The 27,185-nt window shown below is 53.6% G+C and overlaps 11 protein-coding genes across 11 annotated transcripts; 3 read left to right on the top strand and 8 right to left on the bottom strand.

The window, feature by feature from the left end:
- Nucleotides 1-133: 133 nt before the first annotated feature.
- J4E90_009284 (uncharacterized protein) lies at nt 134-673 on the top strand (the record flags this gene model as incomplete). The annotated part of the gene is made up of 1 exon (XM_051438803.1): nt 134-673. The coding sequence occupies one exon, from the start codon at nt 134-136 to the stop codon at nt 671-673; it is 540 nt and encodes a 179-aa protein (XP_051287466.1).
- A 2,576-nt stretch (nt 674-3,249) lies between these two features.
- On the bottom strand, nt 3,250-4,221 carry J4E90_009283 (uncharacterized protein; the record flags this gene model as incomplete). Its single annotated transcript, XM_051438802.1, has 1 exon — nt 3,250-4,221. The coding sequence occupies one exon, from the start codon at nt 4,219-4,221 to the stop codon at nt 3,250-3,252; it is 972 nt and encodes a 323-aa protein (XP_051287465.1).
- A 725-nt stretch (nt 4,222-4,946) lies between these two features.
- Nucleotides 4,947-6,610, top strand: J4E90_009282 (uncharacterized protein; the record flags this gene model as incomplete). The annotated part of the gene is made up of 4 exons (XM_051438801.1): nt 4,947-5,164; nt 5,217-5,937; nt 5,999-6,239; nt 6,318-6,610. The coding sequence occupies 4 exons, from the start codon at nt 4,947-4,949 to the stop codon at nt 6,608-6,610; spliced, it is 1,473 nt and encodes a 490-aa protein (XP_051287464.1).
- Nucleotides 6,611-6,760: 150 nt separating this feature from the next.
- On the bottom strand, nt 6,761-7,453 carry J4E90_009281 (uncharacterized protein; the record flags this gene model as incomplete). Its single annotated transcript, XM_051438800.1, has 2 exons — nt 6,761-7,334; nt 7,449-7,453. 2 exons carry the CDS (start codon nt 7,451-7,453, stop codon nt 6,761-6,763), a joined length of 579 nt encoding a protein of 192 aa, XP_051287463.1.
- A 140-nt stretch (nt 7,454-7,593) lies between these two features.
- J4E90_009280 (uncharacterized protein) lies at nt 7,594-8,085 on the bottom strand (the record flags this gene model as incomplete). The annotated part of the gene is made up of 2 exons (XM_051438799.1): nt 7,594-7,995; nt 8,053-8,085. The coding sequence occupies 2 exons, from the start codon at nt 8,083-8,085 to the stop codon at nt 7,594-7,596; spliced, it is 435 nt and encodes a 144-aa protein (XP_051287462.1).
- Nucleotides 8,086-8,702: 617 nt separating this feature from the next.
- J4E90_009279 (uncharacterized protein) lies at nt 8,703-9,851 on the bottom strand (the record flags this gene model as incomplete). Its single annotated transcript, XM_051438798.1, has 3 exons — nt 8,703-9,163; nt 9,213-9,675; nt 9,723-9,851. 3 exons carry the CDS (start codon nt 9,849-9,851, stop codon nt 8,703-8,705), a joined length of 1,053 nt encoding a protein of 350 aa, XP_051287461.1.
- Nucleotides 9,852-10,465: 614 nt separating this feature from the next.
- Nucleotides 10,466-11,913, bottom strand: J4E90_009278 (uncharacterized protein; the record flags this gene model as incomplete). The annotated part of the gene is made up of 3 exons (XM_051438797.1): nt 10,466-10,675; nt 10,729-11,847; nt 11,896-11,913. 3 exons carry the CDS (start codon nt 11,911-11,913, stop codon nt 10,466-10,468), a joined length of 1,347 nt encoding a protein of 448 aa, XP_051287460.1.
- Nucleotides 11,914-15,788: 3,875 nt separating this feature from the next.
- J4E90_009277 (uncharacterized protein) lies at nt 15,789-16,783 on the top strand (the record flags this gene model as incomplete). The annotated part of the gene is made up of 2 exons (XM_051438796.1): nt 15,789-15,885; nt 15,942-16,783. 2 exons carry the CDS (start codon nt 15,789-15,791, stop codon nt 16,781-16,783), a joined length of 939 nt encoding a protein of 312 aa, XP_051287459.1.
- A 69-nt stretch (nt 16,784-16,852) lies between these two features.
- Nucleotides 16,853-18,723, bottom strand: J4E90_009276 (uncharacterized protein; the record flags this gene model as incomplete). The annotated part of the gene is made up of 2 exons (XM_051438795.1): nt 16,853-18,604; nt 18,718-18,723. 2 exons carry the CDS (start codon nt 18,721-18,723, stop codon nt 16,853-16,855), a joined length of 1,758 nt encoding a protein of 585 aa, XP_051287458.1.
- Nucleotides 18,724-19,909: 1,186 nt separating this feature from the next.
- On the bottom strand, nt 19,910-22,548 carry J4E90_009275 (uncharacterized protein; the record flags this gene model as incomplete). Its single annotated transcript, XM_051438794.1, has 2 exons — nt 19,910-22,331; nt 22,517-22,548. The coding sequence occupies 2 exons, from the start codon at nt 22,546-22,548 to the stop codon at nt 19,910-19,912; spliced, it is 2,454 nt and encodes an 817-aa protein (XP_051287457.1).
- A 1,701-nt stretch (nt 22,549-24,249) lies between these two features.
- Nucleotides 24,250-26,130, bottom strand: J4E90_009274 (uncharacterized protein; the record flags this gene model as incomplete). The annotated part of the gene is made up of 5 exons (XM_051438793.1): nt 24,250-24,937; nt 25,073-25,195; nt 25,260-25,640; nt 25,690-25,784; nt 25,837-26,130. The coding sequence occupies 5 exons, from the start codon at nt 26,128-26,130 to the stop codon at nt 24,250-24,252; spliced, it is 1,581 nt and encodes a 526-aa protein (XP_051287456.1).
- Nucleotides 26,131-27,185: the final 1,055 nt, after the last annotated feature.

The raw sequence follows: 27,185 nt of genomic DNA, 5'->3' as shown, positions 1-27,185 counted from the left end.
GAAGCGAAGCTAAGGTTGTAATAGAGGCATCCCATCGGGTTATATATCCTTCGTCGAACAGCGATTGCTCGAGACCGAGATTGTCGTGTTGGAGCTCCTTTCCACGATCTACAATTCTCAGGTACCGATTGAGATGCAACGTCTCTCTGACACAGATCGCCGTGTACTAGCAGAGAATGTGCAGAAGCAGGCCAAGTCGAACAGGATAGAAGAATGGAAGAGCTTTCCCCTCAACACGGACGAGGAACGTCTGTCTTGGTGGTCAAGAAGACAAGATCTTATAAGGAAAGGCATTGAAGCAGGCAGTAGTCACGCATCTCAGGAGAGCCCTGCGCAGACGGAACCGTGGGTCATGGAGTCGAGTCCTGTGGTGGCACAACACTATGAGGATGTGCGGTCATCAGTTGTGGACGGATCAAACCTCCCGTTTGCGCAGCAGCCTCGGTTGGCGCAAGCTGCGTGGCAGTTAGCACCAGATGTACTCGGTGTTCCAGAACCCGCGCCAGGTCTTCTTCATCAAGACCAAGACATGACGGTTATGTCGCCGCGAGGAAATTTAGGAAACGAAGCGTATTCGACAGGCGATGGCAGACCAGAGCCTGTTGCACCTTCGGTGGGCACGTCGCTTGACTCGCGTCCTTCAACTACAGAACAATGGCGTAAATATTTTTGAGATTGTACGAATCTTTGCGATCCTACGTGTATTTTTCCCATGTTGAAACGTGTTATGAAAACAGCATGTAGCAAGTAAAGCACACGTTGACAGTGAATTTGCAACGCGAATTTCAGGCCGAGAAACTGACTCGCGTGGCACTAACGCCATGAGGCTGCCAGGGTTCATAGCTTGTCAAGCGTCATCTTCGTCGCGTCTGTCAGCTCAACCACCTCCAGCCTCTTCTATCTCCATCAGCCACCCACAACTGCAGTGTATGACCGTCGCCGCGGCGATATCGATCCCAGTACAACTAAAGCTTGATATCCAAGCTTCATGTGTAGTGCATCGTCGGATAGATGATGGCCGAAGCCAATGCGAGGTCCAACAAGCGACAGGCTCTTCATGATGAGTCGGAATCTAACACAGCGGTGCCCGATGTCGGGGCGGTAAGGAAACGTAGAGCATTTCTTCAGACAATGGGCCAGCAGCTTCGGGAATTCGGAAACGAAGGAACAAGCCCTCAGGATCACAGTCGCAGTACATTCGGCACCAGCCCCGGCAGCAACCTCAGGCCTCCGTCCAGCGCAGGAAACATTGCCGCGAACCAGGCGTCCGTGCGTCATGTCGATACCCCAGAGAGTGATGCTGCACCCGGAGAAGATGATCAGCTACCCGCAGGTGCTGCAAAGAGTGCTTCAAGATGGCTTTGGAAAACAGACGAAGTACGCCCGCTTGCACCAGAGAGCGTCACATCAGCTATCGCATTTGATGACCTTCTCGAATGGAGTCAGTCTTACTTCGACCATTGGCATCCTGCCTTTCCGTTTCTTCATGCGCCCTCTTTACTGGATTATTTTCGTCAAATCGTGTCGAGAGGCGTTCGCATCGCATCTCAATCTACAGCAAACGAACTCCAACACATCATACTTCGCTCCATCATGTCAATCTCCATCCACGACCGGCGACAGATGAATCTTACACACAAGCTAGTGCCTACGACACTCGTATTCCATTCCGTCAACGACGCCATCAGGAGCGTCCAGTTGGTGCTGACTGAAGAGAGCTCGATCCTCTCTTTGCAGGCTCTTGTTAGCGTACAATTGTTTTTAATTACGATGCACAGGTACAACGCGGCGTCGCGTCTGGAAGGTTTGGCCGTTCGAATGGCCTTCCAGTTGAGTCTGCATCGCTGTCCGTTACATTTATCAGTTCCAAGCAAAGAAGCTGAGCTAAGGAAGCGGCTTTTCTGGTCTGTGATATGCATCGATAGATATATATGCATCCGGCTTGGTACGCCGCTCGGCATAAGGTCAGACGAGGCAAATGTCTGCTACCCACACACAGAGCGACACCTACGGGAGCCTGAGGAAGCTGGTATGTTTGTAGCAGATTGGGTTTCAAGGGTTCTCGGCTAACTCGCCTCAAGATCGCACCCGTGATGACCGACTAGATTTATTGGACTTTCTAGCTCGCCACGCCGACATCCGTGGATCCATCATGCAAACGCGACACCAATCTATGCTGCATGGTAGCGCCGATGATGTCGATCAAGCCCTGGAAGTGGAGGCAGAGCATACTAAGTGGTGGAATATGGTCGATGAACACTTGTCTAATGACGAGCAGACACAAACCATATCCAAAGCACATCAAGTCACACTCATCGTCCTTCGCTTCGAGTCAGTGCTTGCTCTCCATCGTTCTGTGTTAGCAACGTCTAAGAAGAACGCTGCATACAACGCTGCGCTCCAGCGCTGCATATCAGCCTCGCGCTCCATAATAAACACATTACACAAAGCCCTCCGGGGTTTCGGGGCGTTCGATGGCTCACCCGGTCAACATGGATACGAAAGAACTCCTCTGCTTTGGCCATCATTTACCTGGGCAGTATGGATGAGTACGTTTATTATCCTGTCTGCTGCTGCGGACGGACAGGTTACGCGCGACATCGCATTTAGGCTCTCAGACCGAAGCATTCAGATTCTCAAGCACCTGGCGTTGAGGGGTACGAGTTGGCCAGACGCATGCATAGTCGCTATTCAAAACCTTGTCACACGACTCGATAAGCCATGTAGCCGCGACCTTACGAACACGTCTAGGGACAGCTCGCGGCCGGCAACTCATGCTACTCGCGACCCTTCCATTGGCATGGATAATTGGCAAACTCAGAGACAAGTAATAGCAAATCGTTCGGGAAATTACGCGGCCTCAAGACACAATCCAGCGACAGGCACAGTGACGCCAACAGGACAGCTCCAGAGACTTACCGATCAGCCTCATGCAGTACCATATTCCGCAAGCTTCACAACCCAAGCGGCAGAGTCAACCTTATCTAACGCCAACGCACAATCTGCCGATATGCAAAATGCCAACAGCCTAACCTTCGACTATCTTGCGGGAGCAGGGAACTTTCTTGGTATTGCACAGCAATATTCAGACAATCCCTTACCCAACGAGGAAATCATGCATCTCTTCAACGGCGAAGACATCAATTACTGGTTCGGGAACGACCCTGCGATGACAGAAAATCCACTTTATCATGAACAAAGCTTTCATTGAGCGTCAAGAGGAATACTAATAATACCAATTACATACAATCAACCCGATTTTGGCGGTGTGACCTTGCCTAGCGAGGCTGACTTGAATGCAGCATGAATCTCCTGCTCTGCGCCGTCTTGTAATGGCAAAAGTCCACTTCGCACTGTCGCGTGCTCCAAGATACCCCTCGCCACCAGACCATGTTTGAGTGCAACAGTTCCCTCCATGTGCGAGCCACGATGGTAAACGTTCCTGGTGACTGGGAGCAGTCTGTCATGAACAGCTCTCGCACGAGGGTAGTCTCTCGCCTTGCCGGCTTCAATCATCTCAAGCAGCGGTTCGGGCGCGATGTTGCCGTACCCAACAAGCATGCCGTCGACGTCGAAGCATGTGTGTAGCAAGTACTCATCATGACATGTGAGGATAGTAAGATCAGGGTTTTGCTTCTTGATAATGGGAATCTCGACGTCCCAACGGCGCATGTTGCGGACGCCGTTCTTCATAGCGATGACACCGGGCTGTGCGGCAATCTCGAGTAGCGTGTCCAGGTTGTAGGTAGCCTTGGTGTTGTCGGGATATTGGAACAGGATGAGAGGAAGTCCGGACTTCTCGTACACAGTCTTGTATCTGTCCTGGGGCGCTCCCGGCTGATATCCGAAGCGTAGCCAGCCATGGCTGGGGTACAGAAGACCCGCTTGCGCACCAGCAGCCTTGGCGCGTTGAGCTTCGAGCGCAGCCACCTCAGTGCCTTCTGTGGTGATACCAGCGATGATGGGGATCTTGTTGTCCACAGACTTAACAAAGGCCTTGATAACTTCTACTTGCTCTTCCTGGGTGAGGAAAGTGCCCTCGCCAGCGTGTCCCAGCACGACAAGACCCTTCACGCCTGGAATGCTGCCGAGCCAGGAGCCAAGGCGCTGGATGGCTGCGTAGTCGACCGAGCCATCCTTGTTGAATGGAGTGACCGGCGCAGGGACGAGACCTGCGAGGTCGATCTGGGGAGCTTGCTTGACCTCAGGCATGGAACCCATTGTGGTGAGAGAAGTAGTGGGGTTTGGATAGGGAGTAAGAGTTGATTGTAGGAGAGTGGATGAGTTTGATTTGCGTTGGATGGTGCTGAATCTTGGATCGAAAGCTTGCGTTATATGTACTTCGCCCATCCATTACATGGAAATGCCGAGCGGCAAACGTTGGACGATCTCACTGCAGCATACGACTTCGTGCTAGGTCTCGAGCGCATGTTTGGCAGGCGGACTTGAGAGAGTCCGCCAAAACGCCATGATGAATCGCTCCGGTTTGCTCTTTGGAGCCTCGATGGAGTCATGCGAGTAACGGGGACTTGCAATATTCCGACGTAGTGCCACTGGCATGAGCCGATGTGCCGCTCAGGCGGACCGGACATGTCTTTGTCCGCGCTAGCGTCTTCCAGCCGCAAGCCGCTCTCCACCCAGGACCAGCCGACGATTCTCATGGCCAATTACCTAGTCTTTAACTTGACTCGTAGCGGACGCCGCGGGACGCTCTGGACATTGTCATGTTCCCCATGTTTTTCTCCGCGCCGCAACGTAGAAGTTGGGGTCTGGGGAAAGTCCGGGGTCAAGCTTGCTCATGGACTTTCTGGGGAACGTTCGTCCAGCTGGGGTATATAGAAGGCGCTTCTCTTGGGAGGATTGACCTTTTGTGCTGTTCTCCAGGATACTTTAGAATCCTGCACATGACCGAGTCATCAATCCTGCGCTTCTGAAGATTGCCAAACATGGCCAACGCAAACACCGACCGTTACGAAGATACCGAGAAGAATGTACCCCTGCAAATCGACGATGTCGCGACATCCGAAAAAGACCTCAAGGCGCAAGCTGCGCTCGATGGCGCCGACTACAGTGGTGCGATTGCCAAGACAGATCCAGCAGAGATCGCGCTGGTACGCCAGCTCGACATGCGAGTGATGCCAGCGCTCTTTTGCATGTACTTTCTGTACGTCACAAAAACCCTTTAATCTTCACATTGCTAACACTTGTGCTACCAGCAACAAGCTCGACCAGAATGCGATAGCAAACGCGCGCCTCAACGATCTCGAAGACGACCTTGGTCTAGTCGGAAACCAATACAACACCTGCATATCCATTCTTTACGTTGGCTATCTCTTTGCGCAGATACCCAGTAACATGCTCATGTCGTCCAAAAAAGTGCGGCCTTCGCTCTACATGGCTCTGTGCTGCTCCATCTGGGGCTGTGTAGCAGCTCTCACAGCTCTAGTCAAAAACTACACTGGACTGGTACTCGTACGTTTCTTCCTCGGGTTCGTCGAAGCCCCGTTCTATCCAGGCGCTCTATACATCTTGAGCATGTTCTACACGCGCAAGGAAATCGCTACAAGAGTATCTATCCTGTATGCCGGAAACATCTTCGCCGTCTCTTTCGCTGGACTCATTGCCGCGGCTACTTTCGCGACACTGGACGACAAGCATGGAATGCACGGATGGCAGTGGCTTTTCATAATCGAAGGCATCGTCACAGTCGGCGTGTCGATCGTCTGTGTATTCCTACTACCGGATGAGCCGCTCACAACGAAGTGGCTCACACCTGAACAACGTCAACTGGCGCACGATCGTATCCAGCGGGACACTGTTGGACTGGAGCCAAGCAAAGGGGTCAAAGCGGGTTTCATGCAAGCTCTGCGCGACCCAAGACTTTATCTTCTGGTCTTTATGCAGAATATGCATTTGAGCGCTACGTCTTTCAATCAGGTATGTCGCAATCAGCCATTCTTCGGATAACTCTCGTGTTACAGCTACTAACAAAACACAGTTCTTCCCTACTGTAGTCAGGTCTCTGGGCTTCAGTACAACCATCACGTTGGTCTTGACTGCTCCGCCGTCGCTCGTCGCCGGCGTGGTCGGCATATGCATTGGGATCTCGTCTGGCAAGTTCAACGATAGAACATGGCACATCACTGTCATGATGGGTATCGCAGTCGTTGGGTTCGCTATTAGTGCTATCACGCTCAACACCGCCGCGCGCTACATCTCTTGCTTCCTCTTCGCTTCCGGTGCGTTGTCCCCTCCATCATCCCCGTCCTTCTTGACACTCCTATCGTGAGACCTATTACTAACATTGCTTGTTTCAGGCGTTTATTCGGTCAACTCAGTGATTTTGGGCTGGGTGTCAGGGACGCTAGGCCAGACCACGGAGAAAAAGGCTGTGTCGCTGTCCATAGTCAATGTGGTTTCCATGGCTAGCTTTATCTACACGCCTTACCTGTATCCCGCGAGCGACGGACCCAAGTATGTAATTGCTATGAGTAGCAATGCGGCGTTTGCCGGGGCATGTATTGCATCGGCCTGGGCGCTGAGGGCGTGGCTCCAGGTGACGAACCGGCGGCTGAAGAGGGATGGTGTCAACGTTTTCTACGCGTATTAATTGGACTTTGGAGTCTGATTGCACAGTTTATATAGCATCCATGATTATATTGCAAAAGTATTAAATGGAAGTTCAACGCAGCAGATCATTACGAAAAGGGTATCACCAACGCCAATCATTAGAGCACCGAACAAAACCCCAAACACCCCTCTACACCTCCACGATATCCGCATCCCTCTCCAACTCCTCACTCGCATGCTCCCTCCAAAGATGATCCATCAACGCCTCGATACCCCTACACACGGTATCCGACTTCCTGAACCTCGCGCAAAGCACACATGCAAAGCCCCCACCTTCTCTATGGCTCTTGACAATAAAGCGGTTCTTGATGCGAAACGTTCGCGGTACCGTCTTGCAATGCCCGTGTTCGTCTTTCTTCTTGTAGCCGTCGACGACGAGCTCCCACGCTTTTCCGGGTTGGATGGGGACATGTGTGCGGCAGAAAGGACACTTGTGGTCGCCGGTGGGTCGGTAGGCGTCGGCGAGGTGGAGACGGGGGTTGTGTTGGAGGTCTTTGGCGTAGATACAGAAGAGCCTCGTGCTGTAGCGTGAAGATGGAGGCTGAGGCTGAGGCTGAGGCTGAGGCTGAGGTGGGGGAGGGGGTGGAGGTATAGGCGTGGGCTTTGGTTTGGGCTTCACGATTGGTATCGGTTTGATCAAGACCTCTTTTGACTCGCACGAGGAGCTGGAGCTGCTGTCCATGCGCTTCTTGTGCCGCAACGGTCTTGACGGTGGTCGCGGATGGTCGGGTAGTGGAAATGCGCCAGGGACTCTTAAAGGTGCGTCGGGTTGTCGAGGTAATAGCGGTGAGGGGAGTGGTGGCAGCATGCGTTCGTACTGCATGTTTAACGAAGCGATGGAAGCTGCACGCGCTGTGCGAGCCGTCTGAATCAGACGTACAAGGTGCGAGTGCGAAGATGACGGCGCCATATACGTGCTTAGCAGCAGATCTTGTTGAATATTGATGACCGTCTGCTGAAGCTTTATAATTTGAGACTGCAGCTGGGTATGCGTTGTAACTGTTCGACATCAGTACCTGGCGATGTGAACTTGAATGAGAACATACCATCGCCACGCGCAAACGGCTCGCCTAGCTTCCGATACCCACGTTCGTACTCGGCTCGGATCTGAGAGGAAGAGGTGAATATGAGCTCTTCCTCGCTGTCACTGTAGTCGCCTTTCCTCTTCTCTGAGCCAAACATGGAGTCGCGACGACGCCTATGCCATGGCCCCTGAATATGATACTCATCTTCCTCGTCGTCGCTATCTTTCTTACCAGATCTACGTTTGAGCTTGCGGTATAGATCACTGGCAGAACCGAAAGATTCCGTCAAGGTCCGCACGAGGGAAACCACGACTACAAAGTCTTGGAGTAACCCTTTGGCCTAGGCAAGTTCGATCAGCACCTTGTCTATGCATGCGATGACTATCATGTAACGTACTGTCTCTACGGCTTTTTCTGCTTCTTCTTTCATGATGCTAGGCTATGGAATATACAATGAATGCGGAGTGTGAAAGGTGACGGTGGGATGCATATTCAAACCTTGCACTACGAGAACTCACCAGCCGGACAGTCATTCTGACAATGTATCACCTCGCCGCAGTTTGCTCAGCTGAAGTTTGTGTTCGCATTTGATGCATCATGAGTACCTTTTTTGTTTTGGTGAGGAGTGGTCTCATGACCGCGCCAGCTCACGTGCCGTTCAACACCAGATGACTTACCCGGGCTTTCTACAAAATACAAACCGAGGTCATCGACACAACCTGTTACATACTGAAATCTTCGATGTTGTATCTTTACTAGACGTTGCGCGATCGCGCTCAATCTCTCAAGACTTCTTCATGTTTGGCTGCGTTAGGTGGTTATCATTACTCGTGAGATGCGGATGCGGCACATGCTCGTTGTCGCGTGCGCGTCACGTCTTAGACATTCGCGTCTCGTAAAGTGGCCATGGTATCACTCGTCCACATATACATTTGCTTGTGATCTTTTTGGTGTGGATTTGGAGAAGGATGCAAGGACTCGCTCGTTCGCAGTCGTACTCGACCAGCCTGGCTAGCGATACTCCACGTGGATCCTACCTAGGTCCGGTCATATGTTGGATGAGCCCACTTTGGATGAAGGAGGTTTTGGAATGCCAATAGCACCCAGGATGCGGTCTAGCAACCCTGACTCGTGGCGTAGCATGTTCCACTCGTCTTGATGCTTGACCATCATCGTGCCTCCTAACGTTGTACCGTTCAGAGCGACGAAGCCGATCTCACTGCCGTCATCGCGGTGAAGCATGGTGCCCTCGGCGCGTCTAGGCAGAATGACAATGCCTGCAGTCGTCATGGCAAGATTATAGCTCATGGGTAGATCGCCGTCGTCGGTGGGGTGCAGAGCGAAATCGTTCGGATTCGCGGAAATGAAGGCGTCGACTGCGGCTTTCGCGGCGTCGTACAGACGGTTATAGACATCGAGTAACTGGGTACCTGATGGCTCAGAGTCGAAGGGGTAGGCAAAGTGCGTGAACGGCAGAGAAGGATGTTGCAGGAATGCGGGATGCTGTTCTTGGATGCGCGTTAGCTACGAGAAAGCGCAGAGTTGTCAGACGCCTACCCGTTGCCTTGGCTGCCGGGCTCGACAAGATCAAATCTATGAGCAGGCCCCAGTCGCTAGCATTGTTGCTATCGCGCATTCCTTCTACAGGTAGGAACTGCAAGTGTCGGTGGGGCTGAGAGGCGCCGCTGTGGTCCCCGGAGTTGAAGAAGGCGAGGAGACGCTTCTCGTCGCCGCCCGAGTCTGCCTGCCATGCCTTCAAGACGGCGTAGGTCGCCTCCAGATCGTCCTGTTCGAGCACGTGTGTTTGCTTCTTGTTGGGTTTTGTCGCCAGGATGAAGTGCTCGGATATTATGGGGTACTTGTTGAGGACGAGGAAGTGGGTTGGGTTGGCGGCTGGTATGTCGGCCAGGTGGAGGGCGGGTGGGGGGTTCTCGAACGGGTCGATCTTCTGTTTGGGCGTCGCATTCTGGAGCTTCGGAATGGGTTTCTTGGCGAGCGACGGGCAGTATCGTAATTGGAACTGCTGGCGTGTGAGCCTGGTGGTGGTGGCACGGTCGGCATACTCACGGGAATGCCTGCAGATGAGCGGATGATGGCTAGCTCCGTGGGCGAGAACAGCAGATCCGACGACGCCTTTGCAGCCTCAAACTTGCGCTTTGTGATGCTCGGAAGAGCTTCAGATAGCCCGAGAATCATCTTCATTCGTTGTCGCGTATCGATGACAGATGGGGTGGGTGGGCAGTTCAACCGTTCGAGCTTCCACCGCGAGCTAGCGCCAAAGTCTAGAATTGTTTTCACACTTCACGACATCTCCTACACTATCGCCATCACGTTTGTCATACAGCATCTGCTTCGACGTGCCACATTCAATTCAAGGGATATTATATCGTCAAGAACCCGCTCAAAAGACCTCCCGAAACGACGTCACGCCACCGCCATGCTTTGCAGCTTCCCCATCTAGGCCATGGAGGCTTCTTACGCCCCCAAGATGCTACTAAGGCAAACATATCCGCCAACATTACCATCAACATAACAATAGAACAAGGTAGTACAGACAGGGAGTACGACTCCGGAAGTAGCAGAAATAACAGATGCTGCCATGCGGCGATCTTCCGCGCATTCGCAGAAGACATGTGCCCCGGCAACATTCCTCGGTGCCTCAACAGCAACAGTAACGCTGTGCAGTCGGGGAATGTTCCGGTGGTCGCAGTTTTTGCCTTCAAAGTGAACATTACTTGACACCAGTCAAGCGTACTGGAGGATGAGGAGGTGTCGATGCCGTCGCTCGACATGCCCATGTGTATCTCCGATCACTTGCGACCGTGGTTGCGCTCCAACCATTTCCTCTTGCACGTCGCGTTGCCGAAATGATACGATCCACCGTTGTCGGCGATAAACTCTGCGACCTTCTTCCAAGCGACTTTGAGAATCTTTTGCTCAAAGCTTAGCGAGTACGGGTTCTGGAGGTTGCTCTCGATACGATCAAACTCTTGCTGAACGGTCTCATTCAGGAGCTGTAGCTGTCGATGTGTCAGTCTACTATGACGGATGTAAATCCAAACGGTCGGCTTACATCGATTATTGTCCAAACAGGCTTCCGGACGCGATCCTTTCTCGCCTTGGTCAAGGATCGGTAGCGACCCCTCAGAGTAGACTCTGCAGGCTTCTCACCGACCATCTTCGACTTGATCTCCTTGTACGTCTCTCCTCTCTTCTTTCCATCGATCAGCAGCTGATCGTTGTGCTCTCGCTGGGCTTGGGCACCAGCACTGCGTGGAACGTGGAACCTGTCCTGGATACGGCTGTGGAGACCGGCATCCGCGCATGAAGTACTCCAGGGCGTCACAGGATAGTGCGATGTGTTTGCTTCGTCTGTCAACGATATGCTAGTATTACTGGTTGGGTGACTGGAGCGCACAACGTCGCGGGTCCTGAACGCTAGATTGGAGTTGTTATACGCGAAGTTCTCACCGTACCACGGAGAATGGCCAGCGCTACTAGTCTGAGATCGCGAATAATCTGATCCAGAGTTGTAGTCCTCCCCGAAAGAGGCAATCGGTCTTTGGTCCCTTCGACTAGGATAGCCGGATGGCGCTGTGACCTTAGCCATGTCCTCGTCCATCCTCGGGAGTCCTGAGTATCCAGTGTCGCCATCTACATCGTGTACAAGGAAAGACCTGCAGGGAGGTGAAAGGATGGCGACGTTGGTGGTAGTCGCTGAAGGTACGCTCCAATTTCCGCATGGCGAAGATTGGTCTAGCATAGACCCTGGACTGTATGTGTTCTCGAGATCATCGCTGCGGTAACTCTTTGGCGACAGTGATATGCTCTCGTCCAGGACAGAGCTGTTGGCGGTCATCCCACGAGGCAGCCCATGGAGTTCCGAGGACGGCCAGGGTATTGGGTCGCTAAAGCTCTTCGCGATACTGTTTTGTGTGATGGGCGTAGGGTTGTATGTCAGGACCTGATTCCGGCGGAATTGCAGGTCCGAAATTGGTACGACGTAAGGCTGCGTCTGTTGGATAGCATGGTGCCAGTCGAACGGGGGTGTAGGGACTCCGCTCCAGTGCTGGCCAGATGAGTACGCGAGGTTGTTGGAGCTCGGCGTGGCAGGTGCTGCGCCTGTCGACTTGGTGTCCTCCTGCTCGACCCTCTGCAGTGCATACGGCTGGGTCTGCACATAGTGACTTGCCTTCACAGTTGTCAGTTTCGGTGCCGCAACAGCATAGGCGACACTTACCATCATTGAATCCGGCATTCCAGTATAGTCAGGGAAGTCGCGAAATTGATCCGCTGAGGTAGGTTCCGGGACGTAGACTAGGCGGGGCTGAATCTGAGCAAGAGATTGAGGAAGAAGATACTTGCAATCCTGAGGGACTTCTTGAGCGAGAGCCATGACTGCTCTCGCGGCATCCGCCTCTTATGGGTACCCCAAGAGACGCTAACCTTACAATAGTATTGCAAGTCGGCGTGAATGCGCGATTACGCGAGGCCAAAACGGGCGGGATACCACCGCTGTGAAGTGGGCGTGACTGAAGATTGCGGGGTGCTGTCGAGATGTCGAGGCACACGGGCACGTTCAGTATTCACAGGAGTGACACTCTATCATTCGCTCAACGGACCTGACCGCTTCACGAGATTAGGCGGTGGGGATGCGGAGTTCGAGCGAGTACAAAGCTCTGCCAAGGTAGGTAGACAACAACGCTAAATCTTGCAATTTCCAGACTTGGTATTGTGAATGGTCGGCCACAAAAGTGGAGGAGACGAGGCTGGCCCTGCTATCTATATGATGCAACAGTGAGCCCACGCAAGGTACCTAATCGATACACATCATCAGTACGCTAGGCCAGAGCGGCTACGTGAAGGGAGGTAGCCTCACCAGAATGTGCCACGAGATCAGAGGGACCAGGAGGAGCCCAAAGATGGAGGCAATGATCGTATGGACACGCAAACACACTAAGGTCTCTATCGGCGCCCTCTGGCTGGTGGAACGAGTCTTGTGGACAGCGGGGATGGAAAACGCACACGGTGAACTGACGATCCGGATCGTACACCAACAAGACAAAGTGTAAGGATGAAGCCGAAGCCAAATGATGAAACAGGCCCAATCACATATGTTGGGTATGTAGAGGTGAGGGACGATCCGCACAATTATAGTCCAAGACAGCCTCAGAACCTTGACTGAAGCGATGAGACTCACGTTTGAAATACGCCACACCCATGTCTTGCTATACTATGGTACGCGGAGTTAGAGGCCTAAGCTTTCGGGTAGACCCGCCATTTCTTTCAATCAGCGAAGTCTTCCGGAATCCGCGCGGAAGGGTAACGGGTTGTCCGTATAGGCTAACCGCACTCCATTCGTGCAGACTCATTGGGATGTGAAAAGATTGTCAGAAGCAAGCATAACTCCCATCAAGCAACAGCACTGCCATCCCGCTACTCCGTGATGTTCAACGTGGCTAGCTCAAAGAAGGCAAATACCATTTGCCTGACAACTGTGTCGGTCTACACTCCCCTCGCATGGCGGTTGGCAGACCTATAACGACGAGCTGTCAAGCGTCGAGCTGAAGAAAGATTGCTCGTTTAGTGCTAGCTGAGCTGGCGAAAAAAGTTCTACATCGTCTTGTTTGGCCGGCGTGCAGAAGCGAACGGTTATCTGCATGGCATGGCTTGGCAACAAGCCATTGTGTCTGGCGCACCAGTAGGAGACCAGCTGAGATGTCATGGCGTGCAGAGACGCAGGTACGTATGCAATCTGATGCGACGATGTTCGCTGGGTTGGCAGGAGCCTCGCGTGTACTACATGTGTCGTCGATCATGACGCTCACGTCACACATGCGCTTCGCAATCAGCCCTGGAGTACTCCGGACATCGCAACAATCTGTTCCCACGACAAGGAAAAGGCCGAATCTGCTGAAATTCCCGGTGTCGGCTTGTCGCTGGTGAAGGCGGGGAAGCCTGTAAGTCTTTCCTATCAATACCGACTCAATACCGGCTAGACACTGCACATGCTTCGATATACTCACTAATGTGGCTAGTAATAACCCACGCATACAACGATCCACCTCCGAGCTCGCTTATAATCCCCACGCCACCGGAAGGCCGCAGTCCAGCGACCGCCTGGTACCGTTGCCCGACCGCAATAGCGTGGATCTGGTCAGGCATGCGCATCGCACATGCGGTAAATACTTTCCGGTGGCGCATGATGCTGCCTTGACAGGTCGCGGAGACTTAATCTTGCATACGATTGCATATGTCTGGGGAAGCTTGTACCCGTCTCCGGTGGCTGCGCTACCACGCTTCACCGTGAGTGGTACGAAACGGCGACCGTGCAGCGTGCATGCCGCGTGCGAGGACATGATGGTTGAAGGTACGATATGTAGGGTTGTGCGGGACGATTAGGACGTTCGAGCAGAGACACAAGTCTGAGAAATTGAGCAAGAGGTGAAAAGTCTGACATCTTGGAAGACATTTGCACTGACGCGCAGGATTGTCTAGACGCACGTACTGCGTAATCCGCCTTTCACCCCCGCGCCATTTCCAAACAATCCCCCACGCACTGGGATACCTATCAGCCTCCCGAAATCTTCTCGGTCAGATCTTCGCTTTTGCATCAGCCGGCGGCAACAGCTGAACATCCTTCCACGGCAATCCCAAGTACTCCCACATGTAATGGAACCTATATGGCATACCCGTTAGCGCGCCCCACAGCTCTCGAGTGTTCGTTCGCCATGTTTCAACCGTTCGCAGCTCATTCTGTATCCGTTGCGGCATCTCCCCCGTAGCGGGCGCCTTACCGTACATAACTGTACTAGTAAAGGTCCAACCTCGTCGACCCACAACGGAACACACGAGCATGCTAAGCAAAAGGCAGGGCCGGGGACACAGATGAGAGAGCACGTACCTATCACTGCCAAAGAATGGTTCTTCTTCCCCTTTCGAGTTACGCACAAGGAACCATGGGCAGCCAAAGGCACCCCGATCGAGGGCTTCCTTGGTATTATCGTTCAGCTGCTGCTTGTATGGCGGGCTGTTTGCTTTCGCCATGACTTCCCGGGCTTCGTCTTCCTTTAGACGCTGCTTTAGAACTTCCGCAAGTATCTCCGGTTTACTGACATCCTTGCCGTTTTCCCACATTGCATGGTAGATGTCATGGAAGATAGCGACGAAACTCTCCCCATGTGCTTCCTTCACGTAGCATAACGCCCGCTGTGGTAGCAATGAGAGGATCGGAAAGAAAGATGGTGTCTGCAGATTAGGAACGCCAAAGTGGTGTTTCGCTCGCGCGCCATCATACTGGCTGTAGTTCGCCTTTGCTGGCAGGGTCCACGGCGGCTTGTTGCCTGCGCTGCAGTGTCAGGATTGATTTGGCATAGCGAGTACCGGATTTCCAGGCACTCCACATAGGAGGGGATGAGGGAGTATTACCGCTGCCAACATTGATACCCCCTAGAAAGACGGGCACTATACTGTATGAAGTCAGTGATCATGCTTGCTCTTGGCGAGCGCGCAGTCTCGTTGGTAAGGTTTCAGAGAAGGGAACTCGTCTCGAGCTTTAGGTAATGAAACAACGGGTACTGACTCGATTTCTACATTGTGCGCTTCGAGAGTCTGCTTGTTCCTCTCCAGGTGCAGTAAAGCGTAGTATGAGTATGGAGATACTAGTCCATAATTAGCATGTGATGTCGATCAAGAGGACAGTCAGTACGCACCGCAATCTAGATAGCACGTAATTTTGCCTGCCATATTTGCAATACGTCCAAACGTACGAGATGAGAAATCAAGGCCGTACTTGCAAAGATGCTGGCCCTGTCTTATGCGCGTCGTCGTTGGATCGGCGCAGTGCCCAGGTGTCTTGGCTGCCGAGGTCTAGCATGGCCGGACTCTATCACTAATCGCGACCACACCTCCGCCTTTCAGACCGCGAATGATGCGGATACCCCGGATTCTCGCCGCGCAGCTTATGCGTACCGCAGATGCAGCGCCATACGCATTGACCGAGGTTATAGAATGAATGCTCATTGCAATGTCATGTCTGCATGCGTTCCGTAGGCGCCTCTTGCTGTTAGCAACAAGCAACAATTCCCCCAGCGCGACGTAACCTTCAACCCTACGCAATACGCTCTCTCCACCATGCCAACGTCCAACAAACAAGTCGCACTCGTCGTCGGCGCTTCACGAGGCATCGGTCGACAAATCGCCATCGACCTAGCAAAAGACGGCTACGCAGGTGGACATAGCAACCACCTCCTCCGTCCAAGAGCCAAAGCACTGACAACAACGCAGTCGTCGTAGCCGCCAAATCCACCTCCGACGCCTCCAAATGCTCTCCTTTCCCACCCGACCCAAACTCGCCGGCGTCCACCATCTCCACCGTGACCCGCGAGATCCACGAGTCAGGCGGCGAAGCCACGGCCACAAGCGTCGATACACGAGACTATACCAGTATCGAGCGCATGGTCGCCGAGACAATAGCCAAGTACGGCCGTCTGGACGTACTTGTGTACAATAGCGGCGCGATATGGTGGGCAAGCGTAGCCAAGACCCCGATGAAGCGGTTCCAGCTCATGCAGCGCGTGAACGTCGAGGGTCTGTATGGCGTCGTACAAGCCTGTCTTCCGCACTTTGAGCAGCGCGATGGGGCCTGGAAGGGCAGAATCATTATCGTCAGTCCGCCGATTTACTCGCGCTTCTTCCGCGGGAAGACGGCGTATGCGATGGGCAAGGTGGGCATGTCTGTTCTGACAAAGGGGCTAGCGATGGACTTCCAGCGCGAAGGAAAGAGCGAGATGGCAGTTACGAGTATTTGGCCTGCGACGGCGGTGCAGAGTGCTGCGACGCAGAATATGGCCCAGGAAGATGCCAAGGATCTTAGGACTGCGAATGTCTTCTCCGATGCGGTGTTGCAGATGATTAAGGCGCCTGTGGAAGAGGTGAATGGGGAGTTGCTGCTTGATGAGGACTTCTTGCGGATGAAGGGGGTTAGTGATTTTGAGAAGTACAATTTGGTGGAGGGGAGTAGCCCGAGGAGGATTATGCCTGCGGATTTTCCGGATTTGAGAGTCAAGGAGCAGGATGATGAGGGGAGGAGGGTTGATAGTACGAAGCTTAGGGCTTCGAAACTGTGACACTGGGGTCGAGTTATCTAGTTCTTGACATGACTGTACATGTTCAGTTCTTTAGTACTCTGCGTGGCTTCACCATTGATCAAGCTGTCCCCAGCCATCATCCCTGGGATCACCGTCGCCGCCCATACCCCACGAATTAGCCAATGCTTCTGCAGCCTCTGCGGCTTTTTCGGCTTCTTCAGTCTCTTGACGACTGCGCATGGACTTATGAGCCTCGTAGCCATCAATCCATCCGCTGTTATAGCCCAGAGTTTTACCAGCCTGACGTTCGCTGTCGAGTCTCGGCTTGAAAGTTTCCTCAACCGCATCAACTCCTTTCTTGTGCGCTGCATCCAGTTGTCCGTCGAATCCGGCATTTGCGTCGGCGTAGCCTTCGTCATATGCGCTCTCCCAGTTATCATCGTTCCCCTGCGAATGTCCCACGGTGAACCCTCTGGCGTACCCCTTCGCGTAACCTTTCTGATGACCCTGAGATTGTCCCGCGTTCCGACCTTTCTCGTATCCCTGGGCTTCACCATCTACCTTTCCACGAGTGTACTCTTGGACGAACTCTGGGTCGCCACTTGCCCAGTCGTCGCTGTAACGATATGAATATTCCTGGCTATACCTGAATTGGTGTTGAACTTCAATTTCCCTTCGGTGGTCAGAGCAAGTCATGTCTGCACAGCACGCATAGATCCGTCGGATTGTCCCATCTTCCGAGTGGTCGATCCTTCGGATAGTAGACAACAGGATGGTCTCGCGAGCATGACCTGCATCTTCCTGGATCCGTGGAAGCTTGATCTCGTGCTCCGCCTCAACCCAGTCCATCCCGAAAGTTTTGCCTGCTTCATACCCAACGGAATAGCCATCATTGTAGGCTTCACACTCGATCTCGCCCCTATCAGTTGAAGCAATGCGTCTGCCTTCTGCAAGACCCTGGGTGTAACCGTCCTCATGACCTTGCTCTTTTGCGTTTGCGATACTCTCGGTCTTGCGTTCATCCCAATCCGCCTCTTGCAATGTCCAGATGTATCTTTGGGCTTCTTTCACAATAAGAGGCGTAATCTCTTCTAGTCTCTTTTCAACGCAAACATTCAGAGTGAGCTTGAACTCTGTCTCGCTGAGTGTTTGACCTTTCTTCAGATACCACGCTTGTTTCTCGGCGAGAAAAGCTTGTCGCTCGACTGCTAATCTCGCTTTCTCTTCTTCGTTTTGGTCTGTTGTCTGACTCTGTGAGATCTCTTGCTCTTGTAACCTCCTGGACCGTACAGCGTGCTCTTCTCGGTTCTCGTCTCGCTCTTGTTTGACCTGCTCGTTGAGCTGAACGAGCCGGATGCTTGGCTCGCAATACTGTCTCTCCCACTTATCGAATGCTGATTGTTGAGTGCTCTTGCGTGCTGCTGAGTTCTTCATATCCCGACTTGCTTTTTCCACCTTGGCGCCCATAGCCACAACCGCATCAGAGAGGTCTTGGAATGTCTTGGACTTAGTTTCGAGATGCTTAAGCTTCATCGTCGCAATCTTCAAAGTCTCCTCACGCTGCTCAAGCGAGGCCAGCTTGTCTTCAGCCACCCTCACTTTCTTCTCGTATTCTTTTTTCTCCGCTGTGGCGCGGCCAAAGTCGGTCATCGCCCTTCTGTTGCGCTCTTTCAGTCCCGCCATGTCCGAGGCAGCTCTTTTGTTATCCTCAGCCCGTCCTATCTCTGCGCGAACCAATCTCTTATCTTGATCTTCCATCCGTTTTTCCAACCACTCTATGAAGTCCTGACATTGCTTGCTCTCTTGGTGCAAGCTTGCATTGGGTATGTTCTGGAACGCTGGTCGAACGGGTCGAGGTGGCTGTTCGGTCAATGAATGTTGGGGGTGAGGAAACGCGGACTTCTTGAAAACAAGCTTGCCATCTTCTATATGTCAGTAATGTCAGGCAAAGGCAGAAGTCATCTTACCTCGACTGACATTGATCCATCTTCCGCTAATGTTACCCTCCGTAGCTGCCGTGGTAGCGCCATCATCTGCAGCGACTGTGTTGAACGCTGGCATCTCACTTGCAGCCGTGTGACCGGTATCGCGGGGGACGAAAAGGAGTGGCGGATACGCTCACTTTGGCGTCTAGCTGCGTGACGAAATCGCCTAAAGAGAATGCTGTACGAGGTGAAGGGACGATGAGTCAAAGCTGAGACGCGAAAAGGTGAGACTCAGCGACGCAACAGAAGAGGAAGGAGCAATGCTTGGCGGGCAATAGAGCGCGCGAGAAGCGCGTCGGATACGGAACAACAGGGTCGCGCGGGCTAGAAGAAACTACTAGGCGTATTCCATAGAGCAGTACCTTTCGTTGTCTCTAGTCCTTGGAGACATGCGTGCTTCATAGGCACTCACCTTCAGTTTGTGCTAATTGGCACGTGACTTGTTCGATTCACCGCGAGTACATCAGTACTGAGGTGTGCAGATGTCCGCCCAATGGTATACTCACCAAGCTCTTCATAAGCAGAAAGAATGACGGCACATTTGAGAAGACTGTCTACCGAAGACACATGCGAATGAAACTACATTAGGGAGAACTTTAACAAGAAAATGGTCACTACGCTCGGAGAAGGAAACGTACCAAGACAAGAGACGCGACGAAAAACGAAAAGATGAGAATCTCAGAAACAGAACACTCGAGGTTTATGCATTAGCTCACCCATCTCTCCAGTTCATTCAATCCATTAGACACTCAACCCCGATATTACTCCATCATGACGTACGGAGACTGCCTACCCTACCACCAAGTCCTCCTTCCATCATCGTTCAATCCAGCCCTATGCCAATGCCCGATAAACACCATGCTTGCTTGGAAGAGATTAAATCGCAAAACAAAAAAAAAGACAGTTCTACTAGTACAGGGAGCGGTCGTAGATGCAAGAATCAGCCATAAAGGGCCGGGGACGCTCGGTTGAGATCTTGTAGAAGGGTATAATCGCAGGGGACCTGGTATGTAATGCTCGCTGTAACATGTATGCCGAAACGATATATGTGTGTGCGGAATTCGAGCTGGTGTGAAGACGGTCTGCAACACCGCAGTTCGATAACAGTATGGTTGCAAAGCTTAAACGCCTTGAGGATACTTCTGTTGACGAGGTGGGAGGGCGTGTGGTATCTATCCCTCTAATAGAGGCGTCCTCGGCTGGCCTGGCTTGCTCTGCTGGGCGACGTCCGGCTCCTCTCATCTTCCTCGGGAACGTCACTCAGTCTTGTCGGATGGTGATGTCTCATGCCTACCCACTCATCGCCGTAGCCATCGCCACTGTAGTCGGGTGCACCGCCAGCGGTAGAGTGACCCTGGCGTGACGATCCCGCGCTCGAACTCGTTGCGTAGGCACCTGAAGACGTGGCAGTCGTGCCGTAGTGTTGCAGATGCTCAAGCTCGCGTCGACGTGCATCTTCTACATCATACTCATCCGATACTGGAGACTGAAGCGATCGGAACGGGATGCGGCGACCTGAATCATCGCGAATGAAGTTGCCTCTCTCGTCCAGGGCGTACTCGATATCGCCTTCGGACTCCTCTGCCTGAGACGTGACATACGACTGTTCGTCCTCTGGTAGACCTGACTCAGACTCTTGATGTAGATATGAACCTGGTTGCTGGTAAAAAGCCTCAGGCTGAGACATGGCCGGTTGTGCAGGAGCTTGCTGTGCCTGAGACGTGTAGTATGGATACTGTAATGGAGCAGGGGCTAGTGCCTCGTCCGCGACCGAAGAGCCACCAGGTCGAGAGGAGGCGGCGGATGCTGCACCTGATGGGACGTAGGTTCCTTGAGCCACGTGTGCAGGAGGTTCGGGTTCTCGGTGCGCATGGCGAGCGCCTTCCGTGAAGGGATCGGTGTCAGTTGGAGACTGACCTTCCTCGTACGAGTAGTGCTGTTCTATACCCGAGCCACTGCTCTGAGCACCGGCGTATGTGTCGTCCCCATGTCCCCTCCCTTGACGCCCCATGTTCTGCCCCATTGGTACCACCTGCACTCCGCCGACCAACGTAGGCTGCCCTTCTCTGAGTGAGAACGTGCGATCACGTTCCTCTTGCTCCCGTCTTCCAAGCTCCTCCCATGCTCGGCGTGCTTCCTCTTTCGAGATTTGAAGCTCACGCTTCATCTCCGACACCGCTCGTTCGGCGTTCTTCTTCTCAGTGGCCATGCGTTCCATGTTTGCCTCAGCCTCAAGTCGAGCCTCCTGCTCCGTGTTGATTTGTTCCGTCAGTTGAGCCTCGCGCTCTTGAGCTCTTTCCTGATCCTGGCGATGCTCGTAGAACCATCTCTGGAACTTGCGCTCGGAAGATGCGCGTAGGCGCTGCAGCTCAACAACAGCATGGAAAAGGTTCGCTCCAGCTGCAGACAGGTCGGTGATCTGGCGCGACATTTGCTGAGCCAGCGGCTCTCTGCGAACTTCATCGGTATTCTGCTCAAGCCGCCGTATCCAGTAGGAGGTTAGACCTTCCCAATGCGAGGATAGTGTTTCCCAGCGTTCAAAGGCATGCGGAAAGTTGGATGTGGTTGACTCGCGAACCTGTCCGGAGGACGAGCCTGGCGGAGGTGGTGGGCGTGCTGCAGCGGTGGAAGGGCCTGCTTGCGATGAAGCAGCCGTGGCACCAGACGGTCGCCGCGCATGCCCTGAGCCAGCTGGCCGTCTGCCTTGTTCCGCCGTCGTTGGTAGGCCTAGGTTTGCCTGAGCGGGTCGAGACTGCTGCTGCTGTGCTTGCGAAGCTGCCCGAGGTCTGGATTGCGATGCGCCGGTAGTGGTCTCCTGCGCTTCGCTCATGGTGTTTTGTGATGGGATCGGCCTCTCTGGCTGACGAGGCACTCCACCCGATGATGTCGGGTATTGTACATACTGGTCGCCAGATCTCAGAGCTGCCGATTGGGGCTGCCTCTGGGTCCCGGGCTCCGTTGTTGGTGCTCCAGCTACACCAGAAACAGCTTGAGCTCTTCTTTCTGCGCTAGCTCTCCTGCGCTCCTCTTCAGCGGCCTTCCTTTGTTCCTCCACTTCAGCCCGTTGCCGTCTGGCGTTCATGATCTGCGTTGGCGTGCGTATGTTGGACCTGTCAACGGGCACAGGACCGCCTGTTGTGCGCGCGCCGCCATTGGCAGCGCGGCCACTTGTTAGATCGGACATGAGGGCGTTCTCTTCGACCAGATCCGGGGTGAAGGGATGTGGAAGTCGGAGTCCCTCTTCGAGCACAAAACGTATTGCCGAGGCAGTACGTTGGCTGACGCGAAGGGCGGGGTGAGGCTCGGCGTAGGAGGTCGAGCGAGGGCGAGGTGTCTCGAAGCGAACGCGCTGCTGCTGTTGGCTCGGATCGACAGATCTCGCGCGCTCGAAGTTGGGCGTGCGGCGAAGACTGTTTGCGACGCTGCCGGTCGAGCTCGATGCTCTCGAGCGATTGTGCTGCGTGCGATAGAAGGCTTCGGCTTGCTCCTGGCGTAGCTGGAGGGAGGTTCGGTATTCGAACAGTGGCGCTGGGCCGTGGCGGTCGTGGTCTCGTGAAGATGGTTGTTGGAAGGGTAATATGTTGGCGAGCTCAGATGGGTCGCTGGACGTCACCGCGAAGTCAGGGACTCTCACTCAGGCCCAATTGCCCTTGCGCCGTCGAGGGGCACCCGCCGGGTTGGAGAAGATACCCAGCGGCTGGTTCTCTTGGGATTGGGTAAGCAACGCGCGACGGCTTGCTTATATCGAAAGGCACGAAAGCTGGCTGGAGAGGGTAATGTTAGAGACAGAGACTGCGGGAGGGCTAGCAGAGGAGCCATTGCTGCGGTGCGCCCTAGCAATTCCGCGCGCGAGGTAGGGTGGTTGGGAGGAGGTGAAGGGCTGGGAGGTGGCTGGGACGCTTCGTGAAATCAACTTACACCTCTCACCGACAGTCCATGAAACAGCCAATGTACGTGTCTGGATGCGCGATTGGTGACTGTGTATGCGCTGCGCTGTGCTGTGCTGTCGTCGTGGTGCTGGTGGTTGTCCAATGCCTCGAGTTCTGCTGGCAGTGCCGAAGCAGACGTCACCGGACGAAAAGCTGGCCCTCAGCCCCAGCGCTCAGAAGCGCGGCGCCTGCTGCAACGCGCGGGTGGGTAGAAAAGAGTGACGGAAGAGACAGAGGGTCTCGTCTGGATATGCATTGAAGTCGCGCGGCTGAGCAATCGCGGACCTGTGGTAGCGCTTTGAGCGCGAGCGGAGCTTCACCCGGGAAGCAAATACGCCAAACGCTGATATTTGCTGATGTGGAGTCGCACTGACCGACGTGCAGCGAGATGCATGCAAGCGACTGCACTGGGACGAGGATAGCGGACGTCGAGTTGGTGACGGCTACGATCGATTGCCAGCGTGCCAGCTCATCGTGCTTGTTCTGCTAAACCTGGCATGGGGCCAAGGTACAGCGCGAGCCGGAAAGCAGAAAGCCCATCGCCGTCATGACCGGCCGAACGAAGCAAGGCATTAGAAGCCAGCAGTCCAAGATTACGAAGAAGTCATGTAGTTGATAGCTGGAGATTTATTTGGCTCACGGCCTCTCTCATGCTCGTGGTCGCGGTTACCTCATCGCACCTGCCCACCCGCATGCGCCTGCCAATCAGCCGAGTTGTGAGGAAGGAGCGGCCCGTCTCCAGCGGGTCAAATCGTCACAGCATCTGGCCACGAGCGTCGTGTCTCTTCAACCTGACAACAAGCTGCCTTTCCCAAAGGCCCGCATCGCAACGACCAGCTGATGATGAAGTCGTTCGGTATCTTGTACAGCCAACAAACATTCCATCATGTCCACCCCTGGAACCCGCATACACGACATGCAACTCCCAGCCTCGCGTATGCGTTAGACCCATGATCCTGCAGCAACGGAAGAACAAGGAAACATACTGCAGACGTAACGTTCACTAGACCCACAGAACAGCTGTCATCGTCAGACGTCGCCCGTCCCATTTGCGATGAAAAGAGGACGGCACACTTTGCGCACACCGCCTCATAACCTGAATCGCAAGCACATCGGACCGAGGCAGCAATCGGAGAGCTGTAGCACTTGCAAAGACGCCGAGATGTCAGCAACGACGGAGAAGCATCGACACAGCCAGGTTGTGGGATGTGTTTTTTTATTCGTGTAGATCCTAGGAAAGGGCCAGACTCTGGAGTGAGACCTAGCTACAAGGTTATTCCCAAATACCTTTTCCCGAGGCTTCCAAGCTCCAAAAGCTCCGCAGACGTGTCGTGGTATCGTAGTTCATCCTCCGCTCCGTCATTGCCCAAGTCCGAATTGTCAATCGTTCGTCGTTCGTCATCCGCCGTCACCCGTCCGCCGTCCATCTATCGGTTCCTATGAAAGTCAAGCAAGGGTCTTTGGGTAGGACACATTTGCTGCTGCCAGCAAGTCCCATCCATGTCTCCTCACTCCCTTTGGTCAGCTGCATGATAAAAATAATGTCGAAACACCAAAAGCAAGCAGGACGCTGAGCAAGACCGGACCAAATTCAAGAAACAGCGCCAGAACCAGAACCAGACAACCGATCCCAAGATCTTCTTACCTTGTGCTTGAAGCTACCGTTCTTGACGGCTGTCGCAGGTTTCACCGAGGCTTCGTCGATGTCTGCGGGCAGGATTTGGTCGAAGCTGCTATCATTGGAAACGATAGAGTCTTCGGAGGTCGCGCTGTCGACAAATACCAGGCTCGCGCCTGTCGGAGAGGTTGCGCCAGAAAAGGTGTTTCCGTCAGCGGCAGGGCTTCCGGTCGTCGCCAGAATGACAGGTGTCTCGCTATCAGTCACTGGGACAGGAGGGAGATTGGCCGAGGACACGGTTTCTTGCGGCTGCAAGCAGGAGGTAACAGCGCTGCCTGGGGACCACGGTGACTGGGCTGAGAAGTAGCCGTCTTCTTTGGCCGCGCCATCTAAGGCCTCGCCTAGGTCCTTCATCTGGAGAGACTCCTTTGTTAGCGGTATCGGGTCGCCACGGTCATCGAAAACCCCAGTCCAATTCGGCCATTGGATCAGACAATGGTTCTTGACGACCTTGCCCTCTCGACTGAGTGGATTGCGAGAAGTCTTTGGGGCTCGTAGACCGCTGTCCACACAATCTTTACCGCAGGTCAACAATGCAATACGGGAGAGCTCTTGTTCAAACGGTAGGTAGTCGACGACAAAGCCGTTGAGTTTGAGGCACCTAGTAAGCAAGTCAGTCTCATTCCAGTACACACTGGTCGCCTAGTCGTGCCACGTATATATGGGGGATGTATCTCGGTAATCGGGGCTTCGTTTGGCTCATGACCACTTGTTTCTTTGGAATCATCCCACTTACCGTAACGGGAACGGTTTGGCCTCCTCCAGTCCAGCTGCAATACGTCCTTTGCGCATGCTGAAGTCATCGAGGTACTCGCCGGTACCGAAGGAGTAGTGTAGTACTCCCTTTCCGTCTATACCCCTGCAGTGTGTTAGCGACAGCACTGTTTGGAACACCGGATGTGCTCCTGTGCATGGGGACTTACTTGTACTCCTTTTCTTTCGAATCTATCTTCGGAACGGTCAAGCCACGGACGTCCTCAGCCTTGTGCCAATGGTCTTTGCGCACGATCGGAGGCGCGGCCATGTCGAGATCCAGGACGTGCATGCCAGTCTTGGACGTATTGCGGAAGACAGTCTCCCAGTAGATGGACTGATAAGAGTCATGCATATGAAACAGGCGGAGCTCCTCAAGCTCGGTCTGCTGGACAAGAGGCTTCATCTCTGCTGGGCTGATGTACGACTTGTACTCGTTCTCGCCATCTTGCTGAAGGCGGACAGGCTGGCCGAGATCGAGGACAAGCTTCGTAAGCGAGGTGGACAGCTTTGTCCAGATGACGGCCATGAAGGGTAGGTCTGAAATCCAGCTGGAGTCTGTTAGCCAGTAGGCCTGCTGCGAGAAGAGGATACACGTACGTCAACTCTTTAAGCGCAGGCATCTGTTCAACAAGCTTCGCTATATGCTCGCCTGCGTCGCGCCACTCCTGCTCACGCTTGGTGAGCCAGTGCGGCTGTTATTGCGTTAGCTTTATCGCTCTTGTTATCACAGAGCCTTCCGCTTACCTCAATCGAGCAATGCGATTGCTCCTCCGGTATACTGGTACGATCGCTGTCCTTCTTTGCCAGAGCCGCCGACTTCCACTCGCCGACGACGTAGAGCTTCGTGACTGGGGTAACACGATCATAGACGTTGATGAGGTAGTCGTCTACTTGCTCATTCACGTGCTTGGGGGAAGAAGTAACGTCGCCAGTCTCGTCGCGACCGACGTTGAGGACGTAACAAGAGTTTTCATTGCGGTCAGCCGCGAGCGCGGTCTGGAGGACATAAGGACCTAGGTTTTCTTTGAGTTCGGCCATGGTCGCGATGCGCGAATGTATTGTTTGGGTTGTAGTAGTAGGTGTAAGTGGTCGAGGGCAGATGCGTGGAGAATTTTGTTACGACCGGTCTCGAGATTGTTGCGGTCCAAGTCGAAGGTGACGCGAGATTGGGGTCGAGCAGCCCTGATAGGGCTGATAAGAGTGTTTGCTATATAGATAGGAAGGCGCTCACGGTGAAGGTGCGACACAAACGATGACGTGAATGCGTCTTCGTCCGTTTGCAGGACGTGCTCAGTGGTCGTCACAGCATGGCTGGAGCACGTGAATCGAACATGGTGAAATTGGGAATGCTGGTCGCTTGATTGGCCGGACTGGGACACTGCGCAACCATGGGAAGGTGCCCAAGTCAAGAGTGGGAAATTGCGGTGGGTGACCGAGCGCAACTTCTAAAGGAGAATGAGACGACTCTTTATATACGCGGGTGAATGGTTTAATGACAAATGCACATGCGCAGCATGCGACAACATATGATCAGATATCAGTGTCATGTGGACTTAGATGTTGCGTTCTTGGAGGAGCGAGAGCAAACAAAAGTGGCATAGAGATGGAGATCGTGACTTCGTTGCCGAATTTTGAGGGGACAGATCTTGGGGATTACCGCTTGAGAAGTATTCTTGAGATTGGACAACGTATGCGTAGCGAAAGGTTTAGCGCAGTATCAAGTAAGAACTCTCACGTTTCTCATGTCATTTTGTCCACGGTAGCGAAGACTTGGACTGCGATTGAGGCATGCCCGCCGTAGCGATCAAGGTATCTCGAAGGATTAGATCTCTACAGCTCACTTACGATCATTCGCTGTGCGATAGTAAGGAATATTTTGGGTCACTCGGTGACCCACCTTAAACGATGACGCATTGTCTAGATCTAGTTAAATATTGCTGCAGATAGCTCCAGAATCACATCATTCGGATGTCTCAGAGCGCAGGCAGGTTATTCAGACAGCCGCTCTTCATCGCCCGTCCTAGTAATCGACATGCTGTACTACGAAAGTGTTCGAAACATCGAGAACGGGCGGTTCATACATTTCGGCGCCC

This window comes from Alternaria incomplexa (genome assembly GCF_024043165.1).
Source record: "Alternaria incomplexa strain BMP 0042 chromosome Unknown scaffold_15, whole genome shotgun sequence".
Taxonomy (NCBI): Eukaryota; Fungi; Ascomycota; class Dothideomycetes; order Pleosporales; family Pleosporaceae; genus Alternaria; species Alternaria incomplexa.
Note: the sequence above shows the minus strand (reverse complement) of the source record. Positions and strands in the feature narration are given on the sequence as shown.